The sequence below is a fragment of the Rhinoraja longicauda genome, chromosome 40 (genome assembly GCF_053455715.1).
Source record: "Rhinoraja longicauda isolate Sanriku21f chromosome 40, sRhiLon1.1, whole genome shotgun sequence".
Taxonomy (NCBI): domain Eukaryota; kingdom Metazoa; phylum Chordata; class Chondrichthyes; order Rajiformes; family Arhynchobatidae; genus Rhinoraja; species Rhinoraja longicauda.
Genome location: NC_135992.1, coordinates 6,248,868 through 6,261,372, shown reverse-complemented (window position 1 = coordinate 6,261,372; position 12,505 = coordinate 6,248,868). Strand labels below are relative to the sequence as shown.

The 12,505-nt window shown below is 52.5% G+C and overlaps 1 protein-coding gene across 1 annotated transcript in view; it reads left to right on the top strand.

Moving 5' to 3' along the window:
- LOC144611600 (synaptogyrin-1-like) overlaps positions 1-11,480 on the top strand; it is a 30,621-nt gene extending 19,141 nt beyond the window's left edge. The window contains 6 exon segments of the mRNA XM_078430800.1: positions 2,860-2,949; positions 2,951-3,040; positions 3,042-3,099; positions 3,230-3,309; positions 3,311-3,379; positions 11,134-11,480. Of these exon segments, the coding sequence (XP_078286926.1) occupies positions 2,860-2,949; positions 2,951-3,040; positions 3,042-3,099; positions 3,230-3,309; positions 3,311-3,379; positions 11,134-11,340 (594 nt within the window). The 3' untranslated portion in view covers positions 11,341-11,480.
- The last annotated feature ends 1,025 nt before the right edge of the window (positions 11,481-12,505 follow it).

Here is a 12,505-nt window from a genome sequence, read left to right as displayed (position 1 = left end):
CACATTGAATGGCGGTGCTGGCTTGAAGGGCTGAATGGCCTGCTCCTGCACCTATTGTCTATTGTCTATTGTTTACCCGATCTATTCCTCATGATTTTGTATGCCTCTATTAGATCACCCCCTCATGCTCCTGCGCTCCATGGAATAAAGTCCCAGCTGCTCAACCCTTGAGTCCTGGCAACATCCTTCTAAAATTTTCTGCACCCTTTCTCGCTTGACATGGTCTCCTTTCACATGGTGGCCAAATCTGAACACAATATTCCAAATGTGGCCTCACCCAACTGCTTATAGAGTTGCAGAATGGCCTCCCAATCTTCTATACTCAGTATTCCCACTGATGAAGGCCCAATGTGCCAGAAAACCATTTTGACCACCCTGTCTACCTGTGATTGAGATATCGCGTCTAAGAGTTCAGCCATTAAGTCGTAACTCTTCATGACATTGGTAAGGCCCCACACATGGATATTGTTCCATACCTTCAGTCTGAAGAAGGGTCTCGACCCGAAACCTCGCCTATTCCTTCTCTCCCGAAATGCTGCCTGACCCGCTGAGTTACTCCAGCATTTTGTGTCTGCCTTCGATTTTAAACCAGCATCTGCAGTTATTTTCCAACACATTGTTCCATACCTATACTTGTGGAATTCTCTGCCACAGAGGGCAGTGGAGGCCAAATCACTGGATGGATTTAAGAGAGAGTTAGATAGAGCTCTAGGGGCTAGCGGAATCAATGGATATGGGAGAAGGCAGGCAGAGGTTACTGATTGTGGATGATCAGCCATGATCACAATGAATGGCGGTGCTGGCCTCGAAGGGCCGAATGGCCTCCTCCTGCACCTATTTTCTATGTTTCTATTCCTTTTCTCCAGAGATGCTGCCTCTGGGATTAGCATAGATGGCTTCTTGGCTGGCAAGGATAAGTCTGGCCAAAGGGCTTGTTCCATGTTATACGACACTGAGTTTTGAAGACAAAGTAGGAACATTTTTGCTTTTTCTATCCTGCCCATTTTTTAAACGATGTAACGCTGTGTAACACCTGTACAGATTTTGTAAGGCTCTGGAAATCCCCGTCTAAACATCTTTTCTCCATTTTGATGGCCCCTAAGCATTGCTGCGTTCATAGAAAATAGGTGCAGGAGGAGGCCATTCGGCCCTTCCGAGCCAGCACCGCCATTCATTGTGATCATGGCTGATCATCCACAATCAGTAACCCGTGCCTGCCTTCTCCACATACTCCTTGATTCCGCTAGCCCCTAGAGTTCTATCTAATATTCATGAAGATAACTGCAGATGCTGGTACAAATCGAAGGTATTTATTCACAAAATGCTGGAGTAACTCAGCAGGTCAGGCAGCATCTCAGGAGAGAAGGAATGGGTGACGTTTCGGGTCGAGACCCTTCTTCAGACCCTTTCAGAATGACTAATATTATCAGAATGACTAATATTCATTATCTATCTTTCATTAGGGTTGGGGTTAGGGTATTGTTCAACATATCCCTGAGCATCAGCTTATATTTTTCAAGGTCTCTATCTGTGAGGTGCCTTTGGATTTTTTATAATGTTAAAAAGTGCTTCAGAAATGCACGTTGTTGGAAATAGCATGAATTTTAATATTCCTCTTATTCTTCCCCTCTCTCTGGTTCTTTCTCTTCTGCACAAATTCTCTCTGACCCTATTTTGCACTCTTGGTGTGCTGGCTAACCCTCACACTCCCACCATGCTGGCTCTCCCTCCAAATCTCTCACTCTACCTCACTCTCTCCCTACTACCTGGCTCTCTCTTGTCTTTCTCTCTTTTCCTTACTCTTCCACCCCCCCTCTCCCCCTTTCTGTCCCTCTCCCCCCTCTCCGTCCCTCTCCCCTCTCTCTCCGTCCCTCTCCCCCTCTCTCCGTCCCTCTCCCCCTCTCTCCGTCCCTCTCCCTCTCTCTCCGTCCCTCTCCCCTCTCTCCATCCCTCTCCCCCCTTCTGTCCCTCTCCCCCTTTCTGTCCCTCTCCCCCTCTCTCCGTCCCTCTCCCCCTCTCTCCGTCCCTCTCCCCCTCTCTCCGTCCCTCTCCTTCCTCTCCCCTCTCTCCGTCCCCTCTCCCTCTCTCTCCGTCCCTCTCCCCCTCTCTCCGTCCCTCTCCCCCCCTCTCCGTCCCTCTCCCCCCTTCTGTCCCTCTCCCCCTCTCTCCGTCCCTCTCCCCCTCTCTCCGTCCCTCTCCCTCTCTCTCCGTCCTCTCCCCCCCTCTCCGTCCCTCTCCCCCTCTCTCCGTCCCTCTCCCCCCCTCTCCGTCCCTCTCCCCCCCCTCTCCGTCCCTCTCCCCTCTCTCCGTCCCTCTCCCCCTCTCTCCGTCCCTCTCCCCTCTCTCCGTCCCTCTCCCCTCTCTCCGTCCCTCTCCCCCTCTCTCCGTCCCTCTCCCCCTCTCTCCGTCCCTCTCTCCGTCCCTCTCCCCCCCTCTCCGTCCCTCTCCCCCCTCTCCGTCCCTCTCCCCCTCTCTCTGTCCCTCTCCCCCCCTCTCCGTCCCTCTCCCCCCTTCTGTCCCTCTCCCCCCTTCTGTCCCTCTCCCCCCTTCTGTCCTCTCTCCCCCTTTCTGTCCCTCTCCCCCTTTTCTGTCCCTCTCCCCCTTTCTGTCCCTCTCCCCCTCTCTCCATCCCTCTCCCCCCTTCTGTCCCTCTCCCCCTCTCTCTGTCCCTCTCCCTCTCTCTCCGTCCTCTCCCCCTTTCTGTCCCTCTCCCCCTTTCTGTCCCTCTCCCCCTCTCTGTCTCTCTGCCCCTCTCTCCCTTTCTGTCCCTCTCCCCCTCTCTATCTCTCTGTCCCTCTCTTTCTGTCCCTCTCTCCCTTTCTCTCCCCTCTGTCCCTCTCTCCATCTCTCCCTCGGCAGATTTTCTCGATCGCCGTGTTTGGGTCGATCGTCAACGAGGGGTATGTGAACCGTCCGAGCGAGATCGAGGAGCATTGCATCTTCAACCGGAAACGCCAACGCCTGTAACTACGGCATCACCATCGGCGTGCTGGCCTTCTTCGGCTGCCTGGCCTTCCTCGCCCTGGACGCCTACTTCCCGCCAGATCAGCAGCGTCAAGGACCGCAAAAAGGTCGTCTTGGGGGACATCGGATTTTCGGGTGAGTGCCGGGGTAGGGGGGGGGGGGGAAAGGTCGGATCTTCGGGAAATGGGCGTCGGGTCACAGTTTCTCTTTTTTTTCTCCTCTCTTTCCCCCCTCCCTCCCTCCCTCCCTCCCTCCCCGTACATAGCCTGCTGGTCCTTCCTGTGGTTCGTGGGCTTCTGTTTCCTCACCAACCAGTGGCAGGTGACAAACCTGGCGGAGGACAACCCCTCTGAAGGAAGGGGCGGACGCTGCCCGGGCCGCCATCACCTTCTCCTTCTTCTCGATCTTCACCTGGGTGAGTACCGGAGAGTGGCGGGGGCCCGGATCTCCAGGACATCCCGCAATTTAGGGCTAAATTAGTATGGGATCTGCCCTTGTCCCGTGTTTAGCAGGGTTGCCAACTTCCTCGCTCCCAAATAAGGGACGACGGGTGACGTCACCGTCCCCGCGACCCCCACGTGACCTCGCCCAGGCAGCGGCCACGTGCTCCCGCTCCACCAATGGCGGCCGGCCATTGGTGGAGCGGGAGCACGTGGCCGCTGGCTGGGTGAGGGGGGCACGGGGCGGTGACGTCTCCCTTTGTCCCTTATTTGGGAGCGAGGAAGTTGGCAACCCTCGTCGCGACCCACCGCCCTTCCTCGCCAAAAGTCCGAGGAGTGGGGTACTTTTGGTTTCCTTCCTCCCCCAACCCCCCCCCCGCCCCTAAAGCCCGACGTCAGAACCAAACGCTACAGGCTCGGCCATCTCCTCTTGCTCGTTGTGTTGGAGTAGATGGCAGGTGCTGCTTGTACCAGCCCCACAAGAGTCCCAAAGCTCTGCTCATAAGCCAAGAGTATTTCATTGTCGTATGTCCCGGCTCGGAACAATTAAATTCTTACTTGCAGCAAGCAGCACAACGGATATGTAAACATAGTATTGTGTACATAGAAACATAGAAAATAGTTGCAGGAGTAGGCCATTCGAGCCTGTACGCACCGCCCATTCAATATGATCATGGTTGATCATCCAACTCAGTATCCTGTACCTGCCTTCTCTCCATACCCCCTGATCCCTTTAGCCACAAGGACTCTACATCTGTAGAGTTTAGAGATACAGAATGGAAACAGGCCCTTCAGCCCAACTTGCCCATGCTGACCAACATGTCCCACCTACACTAGTCCCACTTGCCTGCGTTTGGCTTGTATATCCCTCTAAACCTTGGACGTCAGAGATACAGTGCCGAAACAGCCCTTCGGCCCACCTGACCAGTGATCACCCCGTACACGAGCACAATCCTGCACACTAGACCATTTACAATTTGTACCAAAGCCGATTAACCTACAAAGGTGGACGTCTTTAGACAATAGACAATAGGTGCAGGAGGAGGCCATTCGGCCTTTCGAGTCAGCACCACCATTCAATGTGATCATGGCTGATCATTCTCAATCAGTACCCCCGTTCCCGCCCTTCTCCCCATACCCCCTGACTCCGCTATCCTTAAGAGCTCTATCCAGCTCTCTCTTGAATGCATTCAGAGCATTGGCCTCCACTGCCTTCTGAGGCAGAGAATTCCACAGATTTACAACTCTCTGACTGAAAATGTTTTCCTCATCTCCGTTCTAAATGGCCTACCCCTTATTCTTAAACTGTTGCCCCTGGTTCTGCCGCCATTGGTGGAGCGGGAGCACGTGGCCGCTGGCTGGGTGAGGGGGCGCGGGGCGGTGACGTCTCCCTTTGTCCCTTATTTGGGAGCGAGGGAAGTTGGCAACCCTCGTCGCGACCCACCGCCCTTCCTCACCAAAGTCGCGGAGTGGGGTACTTTTGGTTTCCTTCTTTCCCCCCAACCCCCCCCCGCCCTAAGCCCGACGTCAGAACCAAACTCTACAGGCTCGCCATCTCCTCTTGCCCGTTGTGTTGGAGTAGATGGCAGGTGCTGCTTGTACCAGCCACTGCAAGAGTCCCAAAGCTCTGCTCATAAGCCAAGGAGTATTTCATTGTCGTATGTCCCGGCTTGGAATAATTAAATTCTTACTATGCAGCAAGCAGCACAACGGATATGTAAACCATAATATTGTGTACATAGAAACATAGAAAATAGGTGCAGGAGTAGGCCGGATCATCCAACTCAGTATCCTGTACCTGCCTTCTCTCCATACCTCCTGATCCCTTTAGCCACAAGGACTGTAGAGTTTAGAGATACAGATACAGATACAGAACGGAAACAGGCCCTTCAGCCCAACTTGCCCATGCTGACCGACATGTCCCACCTACACTAGTCCCACTTGCCTGCGTTTGGCTCGTATATCCCTCTAAACCTCGGACGTCAGAGATACAGCGCCGAAACGGGCCCTTCGGCCCACCTGACCAGTGATCACCCCCCGTACACGAGCACAATTCTGCACCACTCACACAACCTGTCCAAGTCACCCTGCAACCTCGTAGCATCTTCCTCACAGCTCACACTGCCACCCAGCTTTGTATCATCTGCAAATTTGCTAATGGTACTTTTAACCCCTTCGTCCAAGTCATTGGTGTATTTGGAGGGTGGGAGGAAACCTGAGCTCCCGGAGAAAACCCACGCGGCCGCAGGGAGAGTGTACGGGCAGCACCCGTGGTCGGGATCGAACCTGGGGCTGTGAGGCTCAGCTCTGCCCACTGCGCCACCGTGCTTGTGCGTGGGTAGCGGGGACGTGGCAGGGGCTGGGTGCTGGCACGCTGACTGTTCGCTCCTGTGTCAGTGCCCACTGTGTGTGGCCTGGCTGAACGTGCCCCCCCCCGCCACCGTCTCACCCAGTTCCTGCACCTTCCCATTACAGGGCTACCAGGTACTGTGTGCGATGGAACGCTTGAAAGACGTCACCTTCACTGAGGAATACAATAAACTGTTCCCAGCACAGCAATCCCCAGTGCTTGCCTGACTGCTGTCCTATGCGCGCTCTCTGTCTCTCTCGCTCTCGCTCTCTCTCTCTCTCTCTCTCCTCCCTTGCCCAGCTCTCAATCACCATCTTACGTTCAGGAGTCAGTGTGTGAGCTCGTCGGAGAAAGGAGCAGAATTAGGCCGTTCGGCCCATCGAGTCTACTCTGCCATTCAATCATGGCTGATCTATCTCTCCCGCTTCACCCCATTCTCCTCCCCAGAACCCCTGGCACCCACACTAACCCCCTTCATCTCCGGCCTTTGGGGTGTGACCATAACACGTAGCAGCAGAATTAGGCCATTCGGGCCTAATTGAGCCTGCTCCGCCATTAGATCGTGGCTGCTCTACTTTTCCCCTCTCGGCCCCAATCTCCTGCTTTCTCACCGTAACCTTTGACCGATGCCTTGTAAACACCCAGTGGCCTGGCCCCCACTGCTGTCTGTGGCAATGAATTCCGCAGATTCACCGCCCTCTGACTAAAGAAATTCCGTCTCGCCGCCATTTTAGCGGTACGTCCTTTTATTCTGAGGGCGCGTCCAATGGGCTGAGACTCTCCCACTACTGGAAACGTGCTGTTTGAGGATGACTGTTGCCAACTCCAGTCCCGCGGCCTGCACGTTTCTCTCAGTCGACGTGCAGGTTCTGGTCTGGCGCCTGTGCGGCACTGAGGGAGCGAAGGGTTGTTGGAGAAACTATCTCTGGGATGAGACGTTGAATCTCCCCAGGCTGGGTATAAAAGATCCAATGGCCGCAGGCCCCAGCGCCCCGGTGACAACGTTCAGTTTAGAGATACAGCACGGACACAGGCCCTTCGGCCCACCGAGTCCGCGCCGACCAGCGATCCCCGCACACTAGCGCTATCCCACACACACGCTAGGGACAATTTACACACACACACCAAGCCAATTAACCTACACACCTGTACGTTTTTGAAGCGTGGGAGGAAACTCGGAGAAAGATCTCGGAGAAAATCCACGGGGAGAACGTACAAACTCCGTACAGACGGCGCCCGTAGTCGGGATGGAACCCGGGTCTCCGGCGCTGCAAGCGCTGTGAGGCAGCAACTCTACCGCCGCGCCACCGCGCCCGCCCATTTGTTCTAAAACAAAATCTAGAACGGCAACTGTCTGGCTTTGTCACCGTGCTGTCAGGGGGAACTTGCTGCCCACAAACTGGCTGCCATGTTTCATGCCATCCAGTGGTGGTGGCACCTCGATAACCGTGGAGATTTTTGGTTTTGCCCAAGAGGTGTGTGAGTGTGAGAGAGAGAGAGAGAGAGAGAGAGAGAGAGAGAGACGCTACAGAAATGCAATGCTGCCTTGTTGCCGCCATGAGGCTCTGAGCGCAGATTGCCCAAAACATCGCCTCAGGCAGACTGGGGGGAGAACCCCAGAGGTTTCTCCACCATCTTACCTCCGCCCCATTACCATCTGTCCCCTTTCTCCTTGGGAACAGCACAGGGAATTGTCATCTCCAAGGCAGAGGTGTGGCTGGAAGTTCAGCAGCTTGGAGATAGATGACACTGGTTATAGAGTCATACAGCGTGGAAGCAGGCCCTTCGGCCCAACCTGTCCACTCCGACCAACATGCCCCCATCTACGCTGGACCCACCTGCCTGCGTTTGGCACGTATCCCTCTAAACCAAGGGTTCCCAACCTGGGGTAAATTTTGCCTACCATTATTGTTATTTGAACTTAAAATAATAATGTTTAAAACAGTATTTTAAAATTTCCCCTTTGTCGGTTGCTTTGTTATGGTAGAAGTGTAAACTCAAATCACTGAACGAAACAGGGTGGGGGTTAAATTTACTATCGAAAAGTTGCCTGGGGTAAACGGAACGTAAAAGGTTGGGAACCCCTGCTCTAAACTTGAGACTTTAGAGATACAGTGCGGAAACTGTATTTCGGACCACCCGAGACTGCCCCCACCAGCGGTCTCCCTTACATTCGCACTGTACCAACACACTGCGGACAATCCGCAATCGTACTGAAGCCAATTTACCAATTTACATCTTGTGGTACATCGGTGTGGAATTCTCTGCCTCAGAGGGCAGTGGAGGCCAATTCTCTGAATGCATTCAAGTGAGAGCTAGATAGAGCTCATAAGGATAGCGGAGTCAGGGGGTATGGGGAGAAGGCAGGAACGGGGTACTGATTGAGAATGATCAGCCATGATCACATTGAATGGCGGTGCTGGCTCGAAGGGCCGAATGGCCTTCCTCCTGCACCTATTGTCTATTGTCTTTGGAGAGTGGGAGGAAACCGGAGCACCCGGAGAAAACCCAGGCGGTCACGGGGAGAACGTGCAAACTCCGTACAGACAGCACCCACAATCAGGATCTCCACTGTTGTAGGGCAGCAACTCTACCACTGTGCTGTCCCAAAACCTAACCCTAGGTTGAGGCAGACCACACCCCACCTCTGGGACTATGGATTTAAATTCCCGAATTAAGGGCTGGAATGTATTTATTTTTCAGGCGAGTCTCAGTGACATTGACCATGGTGTCTGGGGATGGGAATCTGCCCTGTTGTGTTGTATGCGATGGGTTAACCACAGTGAGGTTGACTCCAGACTTGCCTCCTCTGATCACGGGCAGCGAGAGCCTGGCATTAACTTCCGGCACTGCCACCGTCATCCGCTGCCGCCCAGAGGGAGCAGGCTGCCGAACGAGTTCTTAGAAACATAGAAACATAGAAAATAGGTGCAGGAGTAGGCCATTCGGCCCTTCGAACCTGTACGCAATGCCATTCAATATGATCATGGCTGATCATCCAGCTCAGTAACCTGTACCTGCCTTCTCTCCATACCCCCTGATCCCTTTAGCCACAAGGGCCACATCTAACTCCCTCTTAAATATAGCCAATGAACTGGCCTCAACTACCTTCTGTGGCAGAGAATTCCACAGATTCACCACTTGCTCCCTTCAAGTGCCTCTTTCAATCCTCCTGCACCTTTTTAACATCCTCTGTGGTTACACCACTCCCGTTAACATGCCAACAAGACACCACGTTTTTTTTTTAAAAGCCGAGGGGTTTCGGTGGAGGAAGGAACTGCAGATGCTGATTTAAACTGAAGGTAGAGACAAAATGCTGGAGTATCTCAGCGGGACAATCGGCATCTCTGGAGAGAAGGAATGGATGATGTTTCGGGTCAATAGGTGCAGGAGGAGGCCATTCGGCCCTTCGAGCCAGCACTGCCATTCAATGTGATCATGGCTGATCATTCTCAATCAGTACCCCGTTCCTGCCTTCTCCCCATACCCCCTGACTCCGCTATCCTAAAGAGCTCTATCTAGCTCTCTCTTGAATGCATTCAGAGAATTGGCCTCCACTGCCTTCTGAGGCAGAGAATTCCACAGATTCACAACTCTCTGACTGAAAAGGTTTTACCTCATCTCCGTTCTAAATGGCCTACCCCTTATTCTTAAACTGTGGCCCCTGGTTCTGGACTCCCGCAACATTGGGAACATGTTTCCTGCCTCTAACGTGTCCAACCCCTTAATAATCTTATATAAGATCCCCTCTCATCCTTCTAAATTCCAGTGTATACAAGCCTAGTCGCTCCAGTCTTGCAACCTACGACAGTTCCGCCATTCCGGGAATTAACCTAGTAAACCTACGCTGCACGCCCTCAATAGCTAGAAGGGTCGAGACCCTTCTTCAGAGTGACGTCTCGGGTCGAGAGTCTGAAGAAGGGTCTCGGCCCGAAACGTCACCCATCCCTTCTCTCCAGAGATGCCGCCTGTCCCGCTGAGTTGCTCCAGCTTTTTGTGCCCATCTGAGGGGTTTAGGGCTGGAACAAGAGCTTGAGGATCCGGCAACCGATACACAGATTATGAAAGGGAATGAGGGGGTTGAATGAATTTGAGGGTGATGAAGAGGCCAAGTTTGGAGGTGTACAGATGGCTTACACTGAGACAAGATGGTGGTGTGATTTGAAAACAGCTGTGTTAGCTTTATCACTACGGGGCGGCACGGTGGCGCAGCGGCAGAGTTGCTGCCTTACAGCACCAGAGATACGGCTTCGAGCCCGACTACGGGCGCCGTCTGTACGGAGTTTGTACGTTCTCCCCGTGACCTGCGTGGGCTTTCTCTGGGATCTCTGGTTTCCTCCCACACTCCAAAGACGTGCGGGTTTGTAGGCCGATTGGCTTTGGTTAATCTGTCTCTCGTGTGTACTGGATGGGGGTTAGTGTGATCCCTGGCCGGTGTGGACTGGGTGGTCCGGAGGGCCTGTTTCCACGCTATATCTCCAAACTAAACGACATCAGTTTGCAATGCTCATTTAGAAAATACTTGTGGACACAGTTTGCAAAGACAACACAAACGTGACCCACATCACACCATCTCCCTCACCTCTCTGCCCCATTGTACAGCGGGTGCATGTTCTGTGTCCTAGTGAGTTGAGACTGTTTTGAGGAGGGTTTAGTAACGTTTGCCAGGTTAATCTCCCTGATGCAGTTACCAGCTGAGGCCCTGCATAAATAACCTCTCTGCCCCTGTGTGTGATCTTCACAGCAAATGCCATAAGACCTCTTGCTGGAGTCTACTGCAACACCTCGTAGCCTGACTTCCCAAATGCTTTTAATATGTTAACTACAAGCTCTGGTCTAACTTGCAATATGCTTTGCTCGCGAGTTATGTTTTAACATTTTGTGCAAATTAACATCACTAACAGCAGTGTCCTCTCTGTCGCACGATCTATCATTCCTGCAATCTCCCCTCTCCGCCCATCCCGTCCTCTCCCCCCCTTCCCCACCACTGTCTCAACCCTCCCCTCCATTCCCCCCTCCCCCCTGTCCTTCTCCCTCCATCTCCCCCCCTGTTCTTCCCCTCTCTTCCCTCCACCGCCTCCCCATTGTTCTCCATCCCTCCACCCCTCCCTGTCTTTCCCCCTCCCTCCATCCCTCCCTCCATCCCTCCCCTCTACCCCTCTGTCCTCCCTCCACCCCTCTCTGTCCCTCCCTCCCTCCCACCCTCCCTCCACCCCTCTCTGTCCCTCCCTCTACCCCCTCCTCTCTATCCAATCCCGCCACCGTCCCTTCTCCCCCATCCCCCCTGCACCTTGCCAACTCTTCTCTTCTCTGCTTCCTCCTCCCTGTCTCCCCCTCCCATCTCTGTCTCTCTCCCCCCCCCCCCCCCTGGCTGAGCAGGCAGGCCAGGCGTTCCTGGGCTACCAGCGGTACCGCCTCGGTGCCGACTCTGCGCTGTTCTCCCAGGACTACACCGACCCGAGCGAGGACACCTCGGTGCCCTACGTCCCCGGCGAGGAGATGGAGCCGCCCGGGTCCTATCAACAGCCGCTGTCGGGCGGCACCTACAGCAGCGGAGCCGATGGCTACCAGTCGCAAGGCTACTGAGCAGGACGGGGGGGGGGCGGAGGCTGAACCCCCCCTCCATCCCCCCAGCGGGGCAGCTACACACTTTACTGGGCAACTCTGCATCCCAGCCTGTGGCCATCAGTGTGTCTCCAGTAGACCCAGGCAGGTAGTCCTCATCTCCATGTGGATCAGTCTTGGACCTCAGAGAGCCAACAACAACAAACCCCTGGCCTCTCGGCCGCCTGATTGTACCTGGGTCCACTGATCGGCAGTGGGTGGGAGACAGATTATATTTATATGTATGTATGAATATGTACACATACATGAACGCATACATACACATATACACGCACACGCACACACATATACATACATATGAATATATATATATACACACACATATATACATACACACACACATACACATACACAAATACATATGAATATATATATATATATACACACACACATATATATACACATATATATATATATATATATACACACACACATATACATATATATATATATACACACACACATATACATATATATATATATACACACACACATATACATATATATATATATATATACACACACACATATACATATATATATATATATACACACACACACATATACATATATATATATATACACACACACACATATACATAAACATATATATATATATATACACACACACACATATACACATGTGTAGGAAGGAACTGCAGATGCTGGTTTAAACCGAAGATAGACACAAAAAGCTGGAGTAACTCAGGGGGACAGGCAGCATCTTTGGAGTAGGAATGGGTGACGTTTCGGGTTGAGTCCCAACTTCGGAAGACAGTAGGAATAAGGGTCTCGACCCGAAACGTCACCCATTCCTTCTCTCCAGAGATGCTGCCCGTCTCACTGAGTTACTCCAGCTTTTTGTGTCTATACACATATACATATATGTATGTGTGTGTATATATTATATATATGTGTGTGTGTGTGTTTGTATATTATATATGTGTGTGTGTATGTATGTGTGTGTGTATATATATTATATGTGTGTGTATATATATATTATATATGTGTGTGTGTGTATATATTATATGTGTGTGTGTGTGTGTATATATATGTGTGTGTGTGTGTATATATATTATATATGTGTGTGTGTGTGTGTGTGCGCGCCGGAAGGAACTGCAGATGC